We start from the raw sequence: 23,851 nt of genomic DNA on the forward strand, positions 1-23,851 counted from the left end.
TCAAAGAAGTAAATGTTTAATGAGCTATTATCAAGAAGAGGTAATTTTTGCAGAATCTATGTGACATTATTTTCTTTTCGGGAATGCAATGAATTGTCATCTATTGCTGTGAGCTAATTTGGCAAGTGTCATGTAAAGGATCATTTTGATATCTCTGTACTTTTATCTATTGACGGAGTGATTGTGATTTCAGAATGATTTGTCCTAAAAATAATCATAAAAACATCAATGAAAAAAATGGGACTAAAACATGGTTTAATACAAAAGAGGACAACATTATACAAGCCATACCACAACAAAAGGCCTTGATTAAACTAGGGCTGACAAATTTATCACATTGGTTGGCTGGTGTTAAAAAGTTGTGGCAAGAGAGCCTTTACCAAACCTTCTCGTTAAAAAAAGAAGAAAACAAAAGCTTGCCAATATTTGGCTGGTTTACTGGAACTGTACCCTGCAAGTCTGGACCCTTTTTCACGTCTTGCGCAACACATCGTCGTATTTGAATCGACACAGCTGTCTACACTCATCGCACGTTAGCCGTGTGCCAATTGAGGAACCTCTATTTTTTCACTTCTTGTAGTCACAGTTGATTCAAGTGGCTAACTAATTTTGCCCACGAGTAGTACATAATAACTTATTTCTGGCTTATATTTGCTCTTTCCTTTTTAGAGTAAGGAACCATATTTGGTAAGTCAGCATACATCTGTGACAGTGTCATCAATCTCTACAGAATGCAATTAGATTGTGCTGGTGGATGCAATCTAATTCATCCTTTGCATTTACAAACACGCCCACAGAGTTTGACCGCGGGGTGCGGCTTACCCCTGATTTCACCTGCTTGCAATAAGCCAAATTTGGTAAAAGTCCAAATACTGGCTTTGCGCCAAGAAAAAACAGAACTGGTGACACAAACAAAACCAGCACTACCAAACCATGCTGGTCAATGTTGTTTTCAGTTTTTTTGTTTTTTTTGGCAGGGAGTTAGGAAGAGAAAGATGACATTTTCAGGACGCAAGCTGGGGGTCCTGAAAGAGGAGGGGCGATTGGGACGGCCAGAAAACTGCTACAATGTCAATGTCAAAATGCATGTGCACATCTCTATCTATAGCACTGGTGTTAGCGAATATGTTTTTTTCCCTGCCAAATAGATGCATATTGCCTGGTTTAAATAGCACCGGAGCACATAGACACAATCTGCTTGGCAGCGCAGTTAGTCAAGCATTTGATCATCTGTGTGTGCTTTGTGACTGAGAAGCTATCTTTTTGCTACAATTAGCGCCACACAAAAGCCAGGCAATCCTTCAGTGAATTTGGCCCTGTGTGGTCTCGCTCTGTGTGGACTTGTGTGAGGTTTTGACAGTGAAGTGAAGAGGTCAAGAGTCGCCTTCGCCATCCGGCTCAAAGTCATTTTCATTACAGAGGTCATAACAGCAGGATTATTTCCGTCGTGAGAACTTCAGGCCCAGAGTATCTCCCACCTCATCCAGGTGGTGCAGCACCTGAGGACAAAGCAAAGGGCTTGTGGTGCGCTCGTGATTGAGCGAGAACATGTGCGGCGTACCTCATCCAGCATGTCTTTGGTGTGAGCTGCAGACATGCAGAAGCGAGCGCGGGCTTCGGTTATCGGCGTAGCGGGGAAGCCGACAACCACTACGGCAATTTTCCTCTCAAGCATTTCTCGAGCAAAAGCTCTGGTCAGTGATGAAGAAATAAAAATATCAATTAGTTACATGTGCCAATAGAAAGAAAGCTTTTGTCATGCTTATACAGTTCAGGGAGTATATGTAGGGAGGGTGCACAATTTTTGGTTGACTTGTCTGCGTGCCTCTCTAATTTGAGTCTTTGCTTCTCAAAAGCAATCCATCCTGTCTCGTCGTGTAACAATGCAGCCACTCCTTCTCAGGGATTGAAATGTTCACGCATGTCAACGGGCACTGGAAGACACATTATACCTGAGTGGGCTGTGCATAATAGCTACCTGATGTTTTCTCTTCAGTAGTCACAGATACGAGTCAACCCAAACAGTCCACATGAGTGATTCATGGAAACTTTTAAACGTGGGCTGTGGCGGCCGTTCAAATCACTTCAACATGAAACACGCTGATGTGGCTGAAAATTGCTTGTGACAACAAACAATACTGAGCATTTAATGCTTGAGAACAGGGCTGCGCACAGTTCATCTGACAAGAAGCGTAGCGCAGCCAGGAAAGAGGGCTGTGGGTACAATGGGAGCATCCTTACACTACTTTGCCCGGCATGTACAGCAGTATGGGGACCACGGGAGAGTCGTCGTTGCCGTAGATAATGAAGCCCATTTTCTTCACCTTGGCCCGGAAGTATCTCGTATTCTCAGCCAATTGTCGGATGCGTTTGATACCTTCAACAAAAACAAAAAGAGAAAGAGTTGCATTGCGTGTGTGAAGTGATGATGTTAGGATTTGATTATTGCTTGATGGTTGGGGAGTTTGTGTGTGGCTTTACAAACAAAAAAATGATGTCCTTTGTAGGCACATGGCATGTGAAACAAGGAAGAATCAGCTCATTCCGGTAAGTATATGCGGTACGGAAAATGAATGGATGGATGGCGCCTGATGGACATGTTTAGATTTAGTCAGCCTTGGTGAAGGGCTGCACTTTTGTTTTCAGTTTGAAAACGTGTTCCCCATGCTTTTGTCTTGCAGAGACAGAGTCAGCTGTCAGCAGTAACTAACGCGACATGATTTCTTATCTTACTACGTGAGGCCTGCACCTCCATCTGGACCCGTGCAGCCTCCGCTATGAAGTTGATGATTACAACTCAGCTGCAGCAGCAGATGGTTCAGTTTTGGCCACAGACGGGCACGCTGTGCATGCATGCACGTTGCCAGACTCATTCCTTGCACATTGCGACGAATTTGATACAAAATGCACAAGTGCGCGCATTTAATGCCAAAACGCCACATGTATTTTAGATATCATGACAAAATCAAATATGCCAGGGGTGCCTCCCTAACAAGCCAGCTTGCTATGTGGCTGCGCCAGCTGTGACTTGGAGCACGGTTGTGTTTACCTCTGGTTACCTGGGAGCGATTGGAAGGAATGGAAGAAAGCATTTGGAACTCTCTTTATCTCAAATGGGGGAAAACACAAAACATGCAGGCGTCAGGCCGGATTTTGGAGAGTGTTCCTTTTTTGTGGAAGGGAGTAGGAAGGGGTGAAAAGTGGAGGGCAAGGATGTCAAAAACCCGATGCCATGACACAACAATTGTAAGTAGTGGGTCAGACTGCGCGTAGGTGTTCTGTGTTTCTCCGTGCTTCGGAGCTCTCGCCCAGAGTTTGCTTTCCAGTGTGAAATTATACGTTGGAGAGAATGGTGGGAAGTAAACGGAGAGTGATGAAATTAATCTGCTGCAGGCGCAAAGATAAATGAAGACTTTGTTGGTAATCAGGTGGACACTGGAGTCATTGTTTGTGAACAAGTGTTTGCTTGAAGACAAGTCTGCAGTTATTTCTTTTGGCTACGTCAGATGCAAAGCATGTTTAGTTGAGAGCCAGACACTCCAACATGATTGCCTGTTCCACAGTCTAATCTATTATCTTGATTAAAGCACCGCAGAATTGTAGGTGCACTGTCAATGACCTGCAGGATTCCTGCGACCTTTTCACTTGGCCTTAATATTCAGGGGCAGAAACTGGGCTATGTTCTACCTGTGCGAGCCCAGTTCTTCAACTAGTCCTGACAACGCAGTAGAGAAGGGGGGTGGGGGGGCTGGTTCTTTGGTGGTAGTGCGACTAATGACTACTTCCCTGCCCTCATGTCCGATGCCATTAAAGCAGAAACTATTCAGAGGTCTACGGTTCCTTAAAACACACGTGAAAATGATTTCCTCTATGTGAGGGTCACGTGTGCTGGGGTACTGCACGCCCTCCGCCCTCCCTGTCTCTACCAATGCAGACCCCTGTAATTGCTACCATATTCTCGGATCGAGCAGCTGTTTGTCTTCCCTCGCGGGTCTGGACTCATTCCTAATGCTAACATTGGTAGAGTCCTCTGGATTCAGATTGCTTTTGTTTCCATCAAAAAATAGGCGCAGGTGTAAAGATTTACATAGAGACGAACAGATACTATTTGTCAAATTCAAGCCTACGAGTACTGAGACAGTACTTACCCTCTGTGCTGCCATCGTGTCCTGTGATGCACTTTATGGCCCGTATGATCTGCTCGGCAATAGGAGGAGACATGCTCGAGGTGTACATGGCACTGTGGGACCGGCTACGCAGGTAGTCAACCAACTCCTGTAATAAAAGGCCGACGACAACTCTGTCACTGAAACAAATGCTGCACAGTATAGTGTCTGAACCCTCATGTAAATAGAGAAGTTCTGCAAGGAATTAATGGTAAAATGTTTATAATTGCCTATAGGTGGCACAAGATGGGAGCAAATCACTACTGTTGTTTAACAGAAGCTGCTCAACTCACTTTAATAAGATCCTTGGCAACAAGTTGTTGCCAAATAGAGGGTAGGTTTCCATAAAATGTGTGAATTATTGAATGCCCCCATATAGGGGATTTACCAAACTTAAAATATACACTGTTCTTTAAGCCTCCAAATAAATACCGTATTTTCCGGACTATAAATCACAGTTTTTTCATAGTTTGGCTGGGAGTGCGACTTATACTCTGGAGTGATTTATGGGTGAAATTCTTAACACATTATTACCGGTATATCATTTCACATGTTATTTTCACATTAAACCAGAAGAGGTCGCTCAAAACCTGTATTGATAAACCCACGATGAGTCTGACGTAAGAAACGTAGAAGATGAAGCGCTGCATCTTCTACTTTCAGAGTTGGTGCAGTTGTTTTAAAGTGACACAGAGGATGAAAATGTCATTGATTAGTGATTTGGAGTGACATTGATGAGTTGGTGAACTTGTTAGCATGTTCTTTATGCTATAGTTATCTGAATAACTCTTAATATGTTATTTGAACATACCAGGCACGTTCTCAGTTCATTGTTGATGCGTCATATAACTTATTCAGCGTGTTGTTTTCCAATTTATTTTTATTTTAAATTGCCTATCAAGATGGCATGTATGTTATTGGTGTTGGATTTATCAAATGGATTTCCTCCCAAAATGCGACTTATATATATTTTTTTCCTTCTTTATTATGCATTTTATGGTTGGTGCGACCTATACTCCTATACTAACATATGGTCGCAAAACATTACTGTTATCAAAATTAAGCTTCTCAATTCACTAAGTTCACTTAATTCACACAGTTCCCTGACACCAAGATGTAAAAAGACAGTAGATTGGCGGGTTTTCAATGAATAACAGAGGATCGGTTCCAAAATATAAAAGTAGCCAAGAGATGAATTTGCACATGCAGAGCTATGAATATGCAGGGATTCATTCCAATTAAAATACACTTTCACCTAAATTCATTTGGCGAAGATTATGGAAGAAATCCATCCACCATTACCTGAACTGCTAATCCTTACAAACGTTGCGTGTGTGTGTGTGTGTGTTTGTGTGTGTGTGCTGGAGATCGAACTTTCGCACAATTCTAAATTACATTGTATCGCATCACATCAGGTGTTAAATGTTGCCCGTCGCAGCTTGATCATCTTGAAAGAGGAATTCCCCCATCCGTGGCCCCTTTTCAAGGCTTATTAGTTTTTCCTTGCCCCCCTGTGGGCTTATGAACAAGGGATGTCGTTAATATTTCTCAACTGTGAGATTGCGAAGCCCTGCGAGACTCTTCTGTGATTGAGAGCTCTACAGTACAAATAAATTTGACTTGACTTGAGCACTACTATTATCTGAGCTTGTGAACTGACTTAAACATCGTTTGTGGTACCAAGATGCCAACGGTGGTGGCAATTTTGGCAAAGCACTACTGTTGTCAAATTGAAGCTCCTCAACTCATTTCAACATAGTTCCTTTCCACCAAGCTGCCACACGCTGACCACAAATTACATCAAATTGGTGAGGGTAGGATCTAAAACCATGAGTGAATAGGTGAATCTAGGCAGAAACCTCTAAACGAAGCCTGAGCCCAAAGGTTTAGAATTGCCAAGAGATGCACTGGCCTAGTTTTGTGAAAATGAAGGTCCTCAACTCATTCCAACATAGTGTCTTGGCACCAAGATGCCACAAGATGGAGCACAAAACCAGCACACTGGTGAGTAAAAAAGAAAAAAAAACTGTGAATGCCCAACCGCAAATATCCGTGATCCACTATATTAGAAAGATACACTAAGTTCATCTGGCTGAGAAAATGGAACAAATGCACTTCCAAGCAAAAACCACGAGAGAACGCCCAAGTTCACCCTCCACCTGAAGATCAATCCGCATGACTGTTCTCCGTCACCATAATCACCTACGTCAATGAGCTCTGGAACACCTCCCAGTCTGTACTTTCCGGGAGAACACTGAAATGAGCCAGAATGGGGCCCGTCATGCTCATTCTTCTCACATGTCAGCGGGAGATGACTTGAGCTGCTGGTTTCAAAGATGTGAGGAGAAGGATTTCTACAAATCTATCTGATCGTCTGTCCTCTGAGTGTGGAAAGTGCTCCGAGGTTGGAGCAAACTCAAAGCCATCACGGAATGTGCGGCGACCGGCGGGTGCCGGGTGATGACACGTCGCTGGTGATGATGTCTGGCCACCGCTTCCACTCTCGTCATCTATCCCCACTGGGCGGCGGCTGCGGCTTCCTCGTACACATGTGAGGGGAAGGGATTTAAGGGGAAATGCTCAAACGCAGGATACAAATCCCGAACCGACGTTCCATCTGTTTTTGTTTTAAGACTGGGATTCTCACCACAGGATTTCGGTGTGCCCAAGATGACCAATAAGGCCAACATGTCAGAGAACCAACATCCATCTCGCATCTGTTGTGTGGAGCGACAGCTTAAGAGAGTCTCCTTCGCCCGCAGACACAAACACCATTGCTAATGTTGCCGGGTGCATCCGCACACGTAGGAGCGGTGTAAAAATAAAATGCCTTAAATGGAACCCAATCATTGGGTTGTTCATGTTTGCTACCCTCATGAAATGCTTCAATCCGCCTTTTTTCCAGAAGCCATGTGGTGAGTTCTTTACTGGTCAACCCAGGAACTCACCAACAAACAAATACCTATGTATCGAGAAGCTTTATCTAGCCCGATTCATCCTGGACTTTACTACAGCCAGCTGTCAAGCCAGTCACAGCGTTGGTACTTCAAACATGATCGTGCCTGTTAAAGCTGCGTTGTTAAATGTGGAGCACAGTTCCAAGGCTGCCACAAGAAGGGGCTGGCCATCTGCCAGCTGTACCTTCTTATTATGGCTGAGCCAACATAAGGAAAGGACAGGAAGGGTTCCGTTCTCGATCTAATTCAAACAACATGTTTACTTCCTCTGCAGTATTCTAATAAAGTCCCACCAGAAAAAAATGTATGTGGTTATGTACTTAAAATGTACTTCTTAATGGAGTAAATTGAAATTACAAAAGCCCGAGCAAGATTTGTTGGACGCAAGTTGAGCTTTGAGCCTGATGGTTAGTGGCAAAGTGTGTACAGTAAATCTTAAACATCTTGTCAAGAGAACCGAGCTAACATATATATATCTTGTCTGGCTTTAGGTAGTCTGGAAAGGACAAAATACATCATCGGACCAGAAATCATCTTTTAATACTAATTGTAGGTATCAATATGCAAATTCTGCCTCCCCAGAAGGATTTTCTACCATGATCAAACTTTTTGTTAATCTACTGATTGTGTTCATGTTTTCCGGTATCTAGTCATTAGTGTCACACTACCTATTATCGACGTTATCATTTACCTCCCTGTGTTGGCCCAATCGACTCCCTCCTTCAACTGTGAACCTGTGCTTCATTGTCATTTGTGCATGTGTGTGTGTGTGTGTGTATGTGTTTGGTTCTCCTGCTTCTATTCAATACTTATCAGATCCTACTTTTCCGATGTTTAATTTAATCACTTTCTCAGTGCTCTCATTTTTGACGTGTAGATTTTCTGCTACTTCGGCCTCTAGTACAAAATAAAACCTGGTCCACTTTTGGCTATTTTCTACAAATGGGTCCGCCTAAAGAGATACTTTTTCCATTTCGGCAGCTCCATACTGACCAAGCATGTGGCGGTCAGAGGCGTATTGATTTAAAAAGTGTTCTATTAGTATAAATTATTGTGTTGTTGTACTACATCATTATCATTTTTTAATAAATGATTTTCCAAATGCTTAATTTCCAAATTTCTGACATATAGTATAATTATTAAAATAGAAATTCAAATTACACTCTGCTGTATATTTTGGTTGTACAACACACAGACAACCCGACCACACATATTCACACGTAAGAAGTACTCTGGTGCACAATACCCATACGCTGACTGTGCCCATGAGCTGAGTCAGTTTCTTGTTTGAAACTACGTAGTTTCAATTCATAGTGGTCTACAACTCCAGACGTAACTCTTCACTTGTACAAACTCAAGTATTTGCAGATGAGTTTCTGGCGCCCCCAATTAACACCATTCATATTTTTTTTCTTGACTTTAAAAGCAAGCAGCATGCTATTATGTAATGTTCCTCAAGTGTCGATAGTAACACTGGTGCAGTCGAGTAGAGATCTGCACTTCTTCTCACACATGGTTTTATGGTATGTAACTAACAATCTCTTTGGCGAGAAAATCTGAGTCACAGAAGTGTGATGGTCTCTGTAGACTTAACACTTTCAAGCTGCTTGTATCCAGTGTCATGTTCTTTCAATGACTGCCATCAACATGAACATTGAATAGTGTGTTGAAAATAAGAAGGTCAGTTTTTATGCATTTCGTGTGTATAAATGTTAAGTTCATTTCTTTGTAGTGCAGCTTAGTTTTTGATATCCTAAATATTGATTGTGTGTCTGTATTTTTTTAGAAACAGTTATCATCATGGCGATGGTGATAAAGTATAAACAGGAGAGCTTGCAAAAGTAAGAATCACAACCAAGACTGAATTTACAGAAAAAAATAGGAATGGACACTCACCTTTTTGCCTGCAATATAGCCTCCAGCAGCCCCAAAGCTCTTGGTGAAGGTGCCCATCATTACGTCCACGTCTGCCGGGTTGACCCCAAACAGCTCCGTCACTCCCCTCCCTCCCGGCCCAACTGCACCGATGCTGTGGGCCTCATCCAGGTACAGACATGCCTTATATCTCTTCTTCAGAGCGATCAGCTCGGGTAGTCGTACCACTGAGCCTTCCATGCTAACATCAAAGGAAGGGGTTCGTGAGAGAAGTTTTAATGCAACGACAGTTTGGAAACACTTTTGTAAGTTAAGTAACATCGAGTGCCGCAACAATCAATGAACATGCAGTAAACGTCATCATTCAGAGGGGCTAAGCAACTCCCGCAAAAGGCAAAGGAAAAACGAGCTACGAATCAAAGGAGCTCAGAGTGTAGCCAAATCAACCTCCACTTAACCTTGATTTGGAGCTCGAGTAATTAAGCAGATGAAGTCATTGAGACACGGCTCTTTTCAACTCTCTTCTCAAATTGACACACAAAGTCTCTGTTAAGACCACCTGGAAGCCTTTAGTTAGTAAACTATACCAACTGAAACCAGATAAATGTCTGAGGGAAAATTGTACAGTAGTAAGTGAAATATGTGTGGCGTAAGAGCAACTGACCTATAGATGCCTTCAACCATAATCAGGATTTTCCTCCAGGGCCTGTGGGTTCGAGGCTGCCCCGAGCAGATTGAGTCTCTTAACTCTTTCTCTAAATAGGCCATGTCTTCCACATACAACACACAGACAGAGATTTTACAACAGTTGTAAACTAAAGGTTCATCCACTCACCAAATTTCACACGAGTGATTAACTTTTCACTTCTAGAATGATGAATCTCAACATTACATTTCTAAAATAACTCATTTCGAAACCCCAGGAGGCTATATGGGTTGATGTCGTAAAATTCACCACATGCAAAAAAGAAAAGCTCTTGATTTCATGATGGTGACCCTGTTCATGTTACTTAGACAATCAACCAGCAGATGGCGCTATTAAACAACAGGCGTTACAAGATGTATAATCAGGGTCCTCTCATCGCCCTGCTCATCAGACCTCACAATCCGTCACAGACCAATATCAGCCTTACTCACGAGGAAATAGATGCTTTTCCGATAGTTTTCTTTCCCGGTCGAGCAGACTACAACTATTAATTTGACCAAAGTCGTCACGGTGGGGACTAATTAAACTTGTCACGGAAAAGACCATTTGCCAGTAAATGAGTTATTGATTTGAGAGAAGCCACAGCCTCATGTGTCATATTGGATAAGCATTCTTCCAGCCATGTGAAGTCATGTGCCATCACATCTCTTTGACTCAGCTTAATGTTCGAAAATGTTACTGAACTTTAGACAAACAGTATTAGCAGAGCAACAACGTGAATGTACGTGCTTCACGTCTGTGATGACATGAGACTACACAGACCAGTTTATTGGCTTTTTGTAAAGGGCGGTTGTGCTGACAACCCAAGGAATATCACTGAATGTTAATTATTAATCTGGGGTGTGGCACAGTGGGCTGGTATAGCCCTTTTTGTAAATATGCGCCTTGCTCTCGTAAGAGCGCACGAGGAGTGAGTGTAAGAAGTACAAAGGCAGCAAGAGGTCATTTGTTCAGGTGCCTCAGGGCTCTTTGCCCTGCTTGAAAATACCTATAACTGACTTGGCTTGTACCTGTCAGAATGCATTTAGCACTAGTGGACTGTCTCGTTTGTCCTATCTGCTGAAAGAGCAGCCGATGTTCCCTCATCTGAGGACAGCAAATGATTTGTCTTTCATCTTTAATACATCCTTATGGCCTTTATTGAAAAGGAAAAAAATACACATGCTTTGACAATTCAATAACAGGCTGAATTGCAACAAGATTGACATTTTCATTTAAGTACACATCCAGCTTTTCCGCTGCTGGATAAACACGGCCGTGACTGTAAAGTGAACCCTTTTCATTAAAGCCTTCACAATTGCTGATCCAAACATAGAATGTTAAGTAGGTCTTTCCTGAGGCAAATCCTGTGATGTGGAGAAGTAATGTTTTCCTTAAAGCACAAATAGTTTGGAATTAATAGATGTTAATGAATCAAGTTGATACTAAGTAGATACTGCAGTTGAGGGCACTGATAAATGCTTTTATAAACCTTGCATGATCAAAGGTCTTTTACTTAGTTACGATCAATACACATTTACACATGATGCTCTTTTCAAAGTTGAAAATCAAAATGTATTCATGCCAAACATTCACATGGGCATCACCTCAAATGGCCATGCGAGCTGTGACTCACCATTGTGTTTGAACACCTTGATGGTTGCTCCCGACAATCGAGCCCCTAAGATAAGAGAAGTGTGGTTGAGCTCATCACTCAGGATCAAACAGCCCTGGGAAGGAAAAGTTTGAAGCGCAATTAGTCCTAAGTGAAAAGAGTAAATCACAACAGCCAAACTGCTGCACAAGAGCGGCTACGGTGTCTTCCCCATGGTACCTTTACAATTACACAGATTTGTACGAAAACAGTTGATGAGACACGTTAATCAGTATGTATTCAGCAGTTTTTGCTGTTCGGTGCTTTCTACCGTCTTTGTGACCGATTTGTTGCTTTACTATTGTATATGTTAGTTGCTCCATGTACAGCGCTTTGTATGCAGTGATGGCTGTCTGAAAGTGCTCTATAAATACAGTTGAGTTGAATTATCTAGGTTTTAAAATCGCATTAAATTTGCGTATTACCAGTACCCTGTTGATAAAACAGATCCTGATAAACAAACACGGGCGGCCCGGTAGTCCAGTGGTTAGCACGTCGGCTTCACAGTGCAGTGGTACCGGGTTGGATTCCAGCTCCGGCCTCCCTGTGTGGAGTTTGCATGTTCTCCCCGGGCCTGCGTGGGTTTTCTCCGGGTGCTCTGGTTTCCTCCCACATTCCAAAAACATGCATGGCAGGCTGATTGAACACTATAAATTGTCCCTAGGTGTGAGTGTGAGCGTGGATGGTTGTTCGTCTCTGTGTGCCCTGTGATTGGCTGGCAACCAATTCAGGGTGTACCCCGCCTGCTGCCCGAAGACAGCTGGGATAGGCTCCAGCACCCCCCGCGACCCGCGACCCTAGTGGGATCAAGCGGCTCGGAAGATGAATGAATAAACAAACACTGGGAAATGGCACGTTTATATCATTTAGTAAAGTCTTTATGGGCCGTCTATATTGTACATTGAACGAACATTGAACGAACCGCAAAGCCTTCTTCACTATTTTAGCATCACACCGATACACGAATAAGCATATGACATCAAACTGTACGTTCAAATGAATTCTTATTGAGGGTGTGCTGACACCATCTCAGTGACAGGAACCCTCCCTTGGGCCTCAGATCCAACCGGCCTGGTCCCTGGACCAACAGCAGCTGTCACTCTAATGCAAGGCCTGTCCTGTTTTGGCATCGCATCGTAGGTCGGAGTTGGCAGCGTTGATGACCCTCCCTGCCCCTGCAGGGCTACAGTGGGGGTTGCAACCTCTTGAGCTGCATAAATGCTGCCACACTTTGGTCAGTTCAACTGTCCCCTTCGTTGTGTCCGGTCCAATCAGATATCCATGCTGCACGTTGCCCCCGGTAACCTGCGAGCGTCTGTGTGAGCTTGACTGGTGCGCCGACAGGCAAGCGTATGGCTAATAATACCCTTGAGAGGTGCTCTTAACAAAAACGTGCCCTCTCCCTGTCAGTGTGTGTGAAGGCAACTACTGTATGTATACCCAGAGCCTCAACCTCCTGGCGACTGTTAGGTTTAATTATCATTATTTTAATTAATGGGGTGAGTTGGGATCTGTTCAGAACTGAGTTGACTGTTATTCATTCACTTGGGTCGTATGCAAGACAGCAGCAAAAGCTTGGTTAATTAGATGAATTACATCGCCTTTGTTGCCGTATTCAGTATCACAGTTGGATTTTCTTTCACTGTGTGACATACCTTGCCAACAAGTGCGGGAATGTTCATGGAGTTGGTGGCAAAACCCATCCCAAACACCATGGAGGACTCCACTCCCAGGAAGCGCGCCACTAGATATTCAAGCTCTACATGAATGTCCAGCGTACCTAAGTGACAAATACCACACAGTTGAATCAAACAGACGTATAACATTGTTCATACTGCGATCCATCCATCTTTTCGTGTTCTGTATTGCTCATCCTGTTCGACCCAAGCAGTGAGAAGCAGGCAACATTCTGGAGAGGTTACCAGTCAATCACAAAGTGGGAATTGATTCCACCAGTACACGATACCACTGACCACTTGCAAACGATTTGAGTTTAAAAAAAAAAAAAAACAATAATAAAAGCTGAAATTTGAGTGCACTTACTTTACAAGCATGGCGTAGGCTTTTATTCCGATAAGCAAAATTACCAAACAGTGCAGCAAGCACATTTTGGAAGCCAATATAAAAGTGTGGACTTAAAAAAAAACTAACATGGCAACGCAGCTGTGTCTTTTCAGTGATTTTCATTACGTTCGAATCCATACAGCATTGTGCCGAGTCACATTGATTTATGAGTTTCATCAACAAGGCTGAGTGCACCATTTTTCATCAATACCGCACATTGTCTTTACAATCTTGATAATGCTCTTCATGATCAAAATTGAGCCTTAATATCTCTGTAAAGGCAGACAGGGTAAAGCCCTTGAACGAGATCTCATGAGATGTGTGTATGTAGCATAGAGTTGTCTGTTCAATGCCATTACAGTCGGTCACATTCAGAACTCAGAAAAGCACAGACAGACCAACGATCAGATTTGCAGTCTTTCTGTTGGTTGTTTACTTTGAAGGCTTGAAAATTGTTGTTGTTGTTTTTTTTTTTTTTGAACAACCAGACGACGAAAAAGAAGTCCCAGAGAAGAGTTAATAATTTGCATTTACAACCTTGACTCACTGTCATAAAAGAAGTGCCTTTATATAGTAGCCTGTTTTTTTCCACACATAGATCAAATGTGTTCTTCGGCTATACTGTCAGACTTCTTTGTAGTTAGCCATTCATCTGTGTTTGTATCAATACCTAAGTAATGATTGTGGGATAAGTCGAACCATTAGTTATTCATCAACTCCTTAAATGTTTGACATGTTTGTCTTTTTAAAACATTAGGCTTGATAACAGTTGCAAAATAAATGTCAACTACAAGTGTCATGATTCTGTTTTTGTCTGTTTCCAGTAAATAGCAGAGGAGGGCTTTCCCTTCAGTATGCGCACCTACTGCACGTCTCAATTAGTCATGGATCAAGCAGTCAAGCCTTCGTCGGATTCTTCTTCTTGTGTTGAATTCTCTAAACGGTCTTTCTGATTCATTCCACGTGTTTTTTTCTCCTCGTTTTTGCATTTTGATCATAAATATTTTTATTGTGTAATATATAGTCTCAGTTTTGTATCTGTTGTGGTTTTGCTTATTTCTTGTCTTTTTTATGATGAGCTATTTACTTTCCTTGCCTTTTCCAAGTGTTTTTGGTTTGACTCAATTTTCCGGGTTTTGGTAACCAGTGTCATTTTGGGGACTTTTGGTCTTGTATATTTTTGTATAATAAACTAGAGAGAGAGAGAGAGAGAGAGAGAGAGAGACAGAGAGAGAGAGAGAGACAGAGAGACAGAGAGAGAGAGAGAGAGAGAGAGAGAGAGAGAGAGAGAGAGAGAGAGAGAGAGAGAGAGACAGAGAGAGAGAGAGAGACAGAGAGACAGAGAGACAGAGAGACAGAGAGACAGAGAGAGAGAGAGAGAGAGAGAGAGAGAGAGAGAGAGAGAGAGAGAGAGAGAGAGAGAGAGAGAGAGAGAGAGAGAGAGTTCAAACCCTTCTGAGTCCATGTTTCTAGAGCCCGATTTTGTTCCGGAACCGTAACAAGATTTCCCTTTAACGTGCAAAGTAAGTAATTTGGAAGTGGCTCTAGCACGTCATATTCTTAGCCAGGCACTGTCGGCTTCTCAGGGCATTGTGAGCAGGCATGTTGTCACGGTGAAGCATCTACGCGTTTTTCTGCCACAACTCTCTCATCTCTTCTAGTGCACTGAACGAAGCAAATACAGCAGAATATTTTTGTCACCCTCCTTGTTGGTCATCTGGTCCATAATGAAGGGGTAAGCCTAATAGTGATTGACTTTACTTTATACATCTTTTGAAACAGCAACCCTGGACGTTTTCTGACCTTGTATGTACATGGAAGTTCTTTATTTGCTACCCAACATGTAGCTTCAAACTGAAAGGTAACCAAATAAAACCAGAGTTTCAAAAATAAGGCCGTCATGACAGAGCAGTACACAGCTCTTTGGAGTAATGTGACAAAGGCATAATGATGTAACAAACAGGTTTTTGTGAAGTTTAAAAAAAAAAAAGACAGACCATATAACTAATTTCTAAACTGTTTCCACAATGAATGTGACCTCTAATGTATACAGATCAATTGAAAAAGATACAAAAGTGTATCGATGTGGCTGGGTTCAAAATAAACCAATCATATTCCAACTCACGTTAAATGTGAGTCACCACGCCAAATAAAGTTTAGATGTTCTAGTTGTCTTTTCCTGGCATTTTTCTGGGGGATTTTGAGCAGAAGGCCAACAGATTTGTGCTACGTCTGACTGATAACACAATTAGTAGACTGGTCTTCTAATGCTAAATATATTTTCCGTATTTTCCGGACTCGCTCCTGAGTATAAGTCGCACCAGCCATAAAATACATTAAAAAAACATACATAAGTCGCACTGGAGTACAAGTCTCATTTTGGGGGGAAATTTATGTGATAAAATCCAACCCCAAGAACAGACGTGTCATCATGATCGGCAATTAAAAAAAAAAAGAAAACAACAGGCTGAATAAGTGCCCAATATGTTAACGTTACATGACGGATAAACGACGAACTGAGAATGTGCCTGGTATGTTCAAGTAATATATTAAGAGTGATTCAGATAACTAAAGCATAAAGAACATGCTAACAAGTTCACCAAACCATCAATGTCACTCCAAATCACTAAATCCAATGGAATCTTCATTCTCTGTGTCACTTTAAAACAACTCCACTAACTACGGAGGTAGAAGATGCAGCGCTTCCTCTTCTACGTCGCTTACATCAGACTCATCGTGGTTTTATCAACACAGGTCTAGAGCAGCCTCTTGCGATTTAATGTGAAAATAACACGTGAAATGATATAATAATGTGGTAATAATTTCACCCATTAATTGCTCCAGACTATAAGTCACATCCCCAGCCAAACTACAAAAAACTGCGACTTATAGTCAGGAAAATACGGTATTTGCTACTGTTTATCATTTTCCCCAACTTGATGAAGGAAAAAATGCTCTAAAGAAAGCATGATGCTGCCCCCACCTTGCTTTACTGGAGGTATTTTGTCCTTTGTGTAATAAGCAGTGTTGTTGTGTTTGGCAAAGATTCATTTTGCTACAATGGACAACAACAAAAAACATTTTCTCTTTTATCAGACCATACCACATTTTTACCAATTAAATGTGTTCCGAAATGCTCAGGTGTGTTCATTTTCTTTCTCAGATTTCTTGCCATCCTACCCCTTGGCTATGACATAAAGAAGTCAAAAGATTGTTATCCCACAATTTGTTCAACGTTGCTGTTGGCAGCTTCCCGGACCAGTTTTCTTATCTTTTTATCAGTTTTGGAAGGACATTGAGTTCTTGTCACTTTTGTGCCAAACCGTATTTTCCCCACTTGATGATTATTGTCTTCACTGTGTTCTATGGTATAATTAATAATCGTAAAAATTCCCTTGCATACATTTCCTGCCTGATACCACTAACAATACAATTCCTAAGCAATAGTGAAAGGAAGAGCCTATTAGAAAAGCTAACGTTTATTTGGGGTTAATCAGAGCCAGTTGAGTGCCAGAATAATTTGAATTGATTCCTTTCATTGTTTGATTTTGTCACACAGGACAGCACCGTCATTTGTCTGAAGATATTTTCACATTTTGGGGCAAAATTAGTCCCTACAAAATTAAGACGCAGGAACAATCGCTTGAGCCATACCTTGCCACACCTTGTGACCGTGTCCAGGTACATTCAGTTACGACAAGAATGTTGGTTACATTCCATGGAAAGATATGACAAGAAACTCTCATCCTAATGAATGCCTACTAAGGTCTTATGGAACAAATACTGGCAACTCCTTTCAGTCTCAGTCTTGAGGGAAAGGAATAACAACATCAATAAATACATGAAATGAACTATTGATAACATATTTAGGGTATTTTAAAACGGACAGAAAAATAAATTCCATAAATACCAACCAGGATGTTTTTAATTCCTCCTTCTTATCGTTCGCCTAATATAATTTGATTATTATGTTCGATTGTTTTTGGAAAACAAGAAAAAAGCACAACTAATTTAAAAGAGAATAATTTGCCTTGATTCATCCGTCTCAAGTCAAGTCAAGTCAACAGTATTTATAGAGCACTTTCTAACAGTCATCGCTGCATACAAAGTGCTGTACATGGAGCGATTTAACATACACAATAAACAGTAAGACGAATCGGTAATAAAGGCGGTGGAAAGCACCAAGCAGTAAAATCAAGAACAAATCTAAGTCATGCTGAGTCGAACGCCAAAGAATACAAGTGAGTTTTGAGGAGGGCTTTGAAGATGGGCAGCGAGGAGGCTTGCCGAATGTTCAGTGGGAGGTCATACCAGAGAGAGGGACCAGCAACAGAAAAGGCTCGATCCCCTCTGAGCCTCAGTTTAGCTCTTGGTACCTCTAACAAAGACTGGTCCACAGACCTGAGGCGCCGGGCAGGTGTGTAGGGGCGGATGAGCTCAGAGAGGTAAGGTGGCGCGAGATTATTCAGAGATTTGAAAACAAAGAGGAGTTTGAATTCTCAGATTAATGTGAAGGAAAAAAAAATTACATTCTTAGCACAAACATATTGTCACAGTAAGTTTCAAAATGACCTACAGGTATACTATGAGGCTAACGTCCGTCTAATCATACAATACGCAGTGGTGTCATTTCACCTCGGAGGGTGAGTGAGATTAACGTTTTCTCGAACTTTCCCAAAATGCAACCTGTTTGGTGAGTTGCTGCACCGTGTTTACATTTTGGCAGTGGGTTGATGGTCAGGCATCAGATTGCATGACAGGAATGCTGGAATACAACAACACGAAATCCCAGCACTCACAGCCGCTGTCACCACGTCAAGAAACTAGACAAGATTTGCAGATGATCCCGTGCTTTGATCCAAGTCACGCGAACACTTCTCACACGTGCTCTTTTTTGCATCCCCGCCTTATGTCCATGCCGTTTCATAACATTTTAAGATGTAATTTCCCCATCGCGCTGGACGAGCTTATAATGATCTCAGCTTGTGCCCAGGCGGTGCATAATTTAACAAAGGGTGAATAATTCATATAACATTGCAGCTACTGAAAGATAATTAAACTTGCAGACAGTATAAATCACCAGAAAGATAATAAATGATGGCATCGGTGATGAGGGAAATGGGAGTTTCAGTTGGAGTTTGCGACTCGGCGTATTCGTGCTCTGTCAGTGTTTTGAAGCAGACGCACGCTGATGACTTCTGAAGCAGTGGAACACACTGCCATCTGGATTAATGGCCTTGCTCAAACTAGCTCAACAGGACAAGAGAGGTGGTCACGTTCATTATTTAGTTTTGTTTCTATCCCAAATGCAACACGGACCGGACGCTTACCCGTTTCCTGCCGTGTGCTACAAACGCCGACCCCGTAATGGCGTGCTTTGTCTGCCACCGTTTCAAGGTAATCGGCAGTGTTCTCCGCAAAGCCGAGGTAGTTGTAGGAGCCCATGTTGATAACATTGTGGATTGTCCTGCCAGTTAATCTGCAAGCAATTCAACATTAGGAGAGCCATGAGTATTTTACTTGTTTCCCCTGCACACGGAGCCGTTCCATTACACTGTATTAAAAGCATATAAATGTCCAATTATGAAGTTTCAAATATGAAATCATTATTCCGGTGGTGATTTATTCATAAGCTGTGCAACAACAAATGTTTATGAAAGAAGGAAGACCATTTCTTCAGCTGGAGCGTGAATCAAATCGCTTTACAACTCAATTTAGAACTAAAGCTGTAGATTGAAGTTGAATTTCAAGCACAGAAGTCAATAAATGTCCAAGTGATGCACGAGTGAATGTATACCAAGTTAATTCGGGTTAAGTGTACACTCTTCTTTCAGTGTAGTCGAACAAAATCGACCATCTCTTTACTCACTCCGTTTTAATTCACAACATCCCTGCAAAATCAGGATAAAACTATAACTTATGATCATTAAAACCAGTAATTACCCCAATTCTGTGATTGATAAGTCATACCCTCTCCTCATGTTGCTGCTTATTTTCTCAAGCTGTGAGCAAAATCATCGCAAGTGAATGGGACGGGATGGAGTAACCTCGCCATTAAACCTACGGTAACTCAACTCCCTTTATATTTCAATTTCACAGCAGCTGTGGTTATACGTAAGTCATATAATAATAATAAGCATCATCATGAATTTATAAATCTTCTCCATTCAAAATACAATATACCGGTAGCTTATAATGTTAGAACCCAGAACAGCAATGTTTCCTGCTGATCTATCGCAAACCTAAGCAAATGGAGCCATACTTAAAGCGGAGTTGAACTAGCAGTGAATTAAGTAGGTAAATTACAATTACTTAATTACTTAATACGTTAATATTTTGTCTATAATGAATTTGATAACGGCTCATGGAATATTTGCAAACTGGGCCGTGAGTGGGCCCTGAACATGTGATGTCATTTTCAGTTGACAGCAAGTGGCAAAATGTGTTTTTAAAGATATTAATAGTACATGGAAAGTAAGAGGATCCCGTGCTTACGTTATCAAATTCGTTATAGACAAAATATTAACTTTTTACTGCTGGAAATGGCAAAAATTATTCACGTATCCCTTTAAGTAGTGTTACTGCGACATCTGATTTGCACATCCCAAAATATCTTCTGTCTTCTTCCCACAAAGTTAGTCGAGTAGAATTGTCCAAAGTATCTTTAGCTAAATATGTGCATGTTTTGTACATACTATAAGATGCCTTTGGAGCTGATAAATCACATTATCTTCTTTTTAACTGCGCTAATGTCTTGCTGAAGTCTTCAGGCGGTTTGTACTGAAATTCAGGCTGAAAGATTGGGCTAGTTTGTCAAAGCTGTCAGTACCTAAATGTCCAGTTGTAGTCATCAGAAACCCTCTCCATCAAGTCAATGACAGGCCCCGGCAGGCTGCATAGTGGCCGGTTCCAGTTGTCTCGTACTCTCATGTACAAGTTTCGAGTGTAGAAGTTCTCAAAGTCTTGGTAAAGTGGTACAAACTCCTGGAAGCAGAGAAAATCATACCTTGAGCTTTGGTCAACTTTTATTTGACACCTTCCTTGAACCTACCGTAGTCACGTGATTAAGACTGCGGGAACAAACTAAGCGCGTTAGCATTGTCATTCCACAAAGTATTTCTTGTCTTTAGTTCGTCAGTTCTTGCTCATGCATAGGAAGTTATATACACTACCACAGTCACTGCATAACATTCCAGAAAATCGGTTAGCATAACCTCCCAATTCTTAGTTGCATTTAACTCGCGTCTGAGTTAGAGTTTCACGTCTTGTCTAACATGTGAAGCACAAAGACATAGCGGTATCTTGACTCCTCTGAGATTTAATTTGGTCCTGGGCAGATTCCCCCTCCGGTGTGCTGTCTCACCGCAGGCAACATTGGTGTAAAGGGGTACTGTACATACCTGAAGCAGAAAGAGCTAAAGAGCAAGCATTTAAAATAATTGGGGCAAAAAACAAAGCGTTGATACTCTAGGCACGCGCACAGCCGACTGTGCGTTTGTGCGTCTGCGCATGACGTGCGTATGCAGGCAAGATGCTGATGACAGGAATGACAGCAAGGTACCTTCTGTTCCTCTCGTTCCTGTGCGAGATTGCGCTTCTCTAAGCCCACAGCTCTGAGGAAGTCTCTGAAGTAGCCAAAGAGGGTGACGATGCCAAAGCCCAGATATGTCAGGACAGCCACGTGCATGGGCGCCTTTTCAAAGTCTTCCTGTCTGTGCTGGCCAGAGGTGACTCCTGGCCCCCCGACATGTATCTATACAACAAGACACCAACATCAGCAGAAATACAGTATATTGTAACCTAGAAAAGAGAGGGCAACACCATTTGAGTCAGTCCTCTGTCCTTATTTTTGGGGTTTTTTTGTTGGGTGTAAGTATGCTTCCCTAAGCCTACAGTTTTGAGGAAGTCTCTCAGGTAGACAAACGGAATGACAATGCTGTACTCGAGCGCAGGTATAAAGGGACAGCCAAGGGCATGGGCACATGTTCAGACGATTCCAGTCTGCGCTGCCTGGAGAAAGCGATCAGCTCCGACCCTTTACGATGCAACAAGAAGCCGACATTATAATTAAAAGAAGAGGCAGCAATAGCATTCGTGCGGCTTGATTGAAAACACAGATGAAGCAGTGTTAAATGCAATGACAAGAAAACATCATGATCATAATCTATTACTGTATGTAAATGGGAATTTTATACATGCAGCAATTAAAAAAAGGTGTGAGTGTGAGCGCGCGTGGTTGTTCGTCTCTGTGCGCCCTGCGATTGGCTGCCAACCAGTTCAGGGTGTCCCCCGCCTACTGCCCGAAGACAGCCGGGATAGGCTCCAGCATCCCCCGCGACCCTTGTGAGAATATGCGGATCGGAAAATGAATGAATGAATAAACATCCAATTTCTTCACACACATTGGGATCGAGAGCCTAAGCCCTCTTACTGTGGGTGAGAGGTACCTTGAATTAGTCGCCGAAAACCAACTAGTCACACTTGCATTCAAACCCACTGTATAGACAATTTAGGGGTCTTCAATTAACCCCAAATGGTTGTTCATGGAATGTATGTGGGAAAGAGCAGAAATACAAGCACAGGAAGAACATGCAAACTCCAAACTGTAAAAAGGTCCCAGCCGAGATTCATATCTTCAACTTTAGCAGTTGGGAAGCAGACATTCAGACCACTATGTTGCTCAGATGATTGTGCATTCAAATACATTTTTGTTAGCTGGCAAGTGGCTAGTCATTTGTGAAAATGCAACAGCCATGAAGTGCTGATTAATTTATGCATTCAAAATAATAACGGCAACTGTCTGTCACACATTTTTTCCAAACCTTTATTGATTTTCTCAAGAAAAAGTTAACAAAAAATGTGTTGTAACGGTTTTTGTAGCCAAACCACATTCATGACAACAACAAAACGTGGGTAATTACAAAACACATGCACATTCACCCCAAAACAGTACAAGCAGGCCCCAAGGTGGAACAAAATCAGTGCAACCAAACATCGCAGAGCTGCTTCCTCATTGCATTTCCACAGCCTGCAGGCATAGAAAACCAACCTTCCTTGGTTTGGAGGTAAACTAACAAGGGCGGGGACTCTTCCTACTTTAGGACGGTTTAATCTGACGTGCTTCCGTGCAAATAACATACCCGATCGCACAAACTTTGCTTTTAGGAATTACTTGAAGGTGCCCAAAAAGTCATGCCGATTCGCTCAACAATGAACAGCACTCTCTTTAAGAATACAAAAAAATACCACATAGTGAGAAGGTGAGCAGAAATATTGCTTACGTCACCTAGCGGGTCGTATCGGAATATAAACATAAAATAATCTTTATTAAAAGCTCTTCCAAAACAGTACGTCAAATTCACTTGCACACCTATTAAGCTGTATTTACGTCCATACCTGAGTAGTGTTGTGACAGATGTGTATATCTTTGCATTTTAGTCCGTTTTGGTCCGGGTGAGTTAACGTTTCCATGAGGGGCTGGTCGTATCATACTCCCCCCTCCTGCACGTTGGCGAGAGTGTCGGTTGTCAACTTTCAGCAGGTATCAAGGTGCCTTGACTTCCTCCTTGTACCACGTCAGTGTCAGCCTCCCATTGTTTTGTTATTTTTACTTCCACGACAGCGTAAGCACAGGACAATAATTTCCCTCCTTAAGCGCACGACAATATGAATGAAATGCCGAATAGAAATGATGCACTGCAGACATCGTAAAATCATGAATTTAAATGCTAAACAATATTGACTTACTTTGAGAAAATATTGGTATAATGTTGGTCACATGCTAAGAACAACACATATTTTACTTGCGCACGCACCAGTCAATCCTTTGTTGCATTTTTTGGGGGGGTTGGGGGGGATGCTGTATTTTACATTTAATACGTACGTATGTACTTTGTAAATACTTTCGAACGAATTTGCCAGTCCAAAAAATTCTTTTCTTCAAAAAATGAGAAAACCTCTCATGTAATTGAAGTCATAAAAAAATTATTTCGTTTTTTATTGTTTGGGCAACTCCAAAGTTGTTAACTTGTTCCTGTTCATCTGTAGGAATATAAAAGGTGATCCTCAATGCCTCTGATGTGTGTCTTCTACATAGTAAAAGATAACTGCATCAATACCATCATTATTATTTACTAATAGACATAGATTTTGCACAGTATGTCAAAATTGGTTAATGATACAGAAAGAGATAATGTTCCGACAAATTATGCATGTCCTCTAAGTGTGATTATCGCACTCTCATAAATACAATACATTTTTATTGACATAGTACTTTCATAACAGCTGCGGGTTGAACAAATTGCTTTACAGAACATATAACATTAAAATAGGAACAATAATACAACATACACATGATATAAAACAATAGTACAAAACAGGACACTATTCCTACATATGCCATTTGGTTTGAAGCGGGTTCGATGAAAGAGGCGAGATTCACCACGGGGTC

At 41.8% G+C, this 23,851-nt stretch overlaps 1 protein-coding gene across 2 annotated transcripts; it reads right to left on the reverse strand.

Annotated features, from left to right (window-relative positions):
* Nucleotides 1-22,983, reverse strand: sptlc3 (serine palmitoyltransferase, long chain base subunit 3). 2 transcript variants are annotated; one of them, XR_007964710.1, is made up of 13 exons: nucleotides 22,798-22,983; nucleotides 20,963-21,154; nucleotides 20,231-20,385; nucleotides 18,732-18,880; nucleotides 12,993-13,117; nucleotides 11,320-11,413; nucleotides 9,663-9,768; nucleotides 9,020-9,239; nucleotides 4,149-4,275; nucleotides 2,242-2,377; nucleotides 1,562-1,691; nucleotides 910-1,499; nucleotides 1-824 (listed from the first exon to the last, which is right to left on the reverse strand). XR_007964710.1 is itself a non-coding variant. In XM_052079621.1 (12 exons), the coding sequence occupies exons 1-12, from the start codon at nucleotides 22,870-22,872 to the stop codon at nucleotides 1,437-1,439; spliced, it is 1,572 nt and encodes a 523-aa protein (XP_051935581.1). In that variant the 5' UTR covers nucleotides 22,873-22,983; the 3' UTR covers nucleotides 1-1,436. The 2 variants fall into 2 exon arrangements, 1 of the variants encoding a protein (XP_051935581.1); XM_052079621.1 differs by having other exon boundaries at nucleotides 1-1,499.
* Nucleotides 22,984-23,851: the final 868 nt, after the last annotated feature.

Source organism: Hippocampus zosterae, chromosome 11 (genome assembly GCF_025434085.1).
Source record: "Hippocampus zosterae strain Florida chromosome 11, ASM2543408v3, whole genome shotgun sequence".
Classification (NCBI taxonomy): Eukaryota; Metazoa; Chordata; class Actinopteri; order Syngnathiformes; family Syngnathidae; genus Hippocampus; species Hippocampus zosterae.

Bases quoted from the DNA above. Each gene is read 5' to 3' on its own strand.
- sptlc3 (XM_052079621.1), bottom strand. From the start codon at position 22,872: ATGGAAACGTTAACTCACCCGGACCAAAACGGACTAAAATGCAAAGAT. The intron at 20,386-20,962 runs GTACCTTGCTGT...CTCTGCTTCCAG, and splicing joins AGGAACGAGAGGAACAGAAG to GAGTTTGTACCACTTTACCA. The intron at 2,378-4,148 runs GTAAGTACTGTC...TTTTTGTTGAAG, and splicing joins ACACGATGGCAGCACAGAGG to GTATCAAACGCATCCGACAA.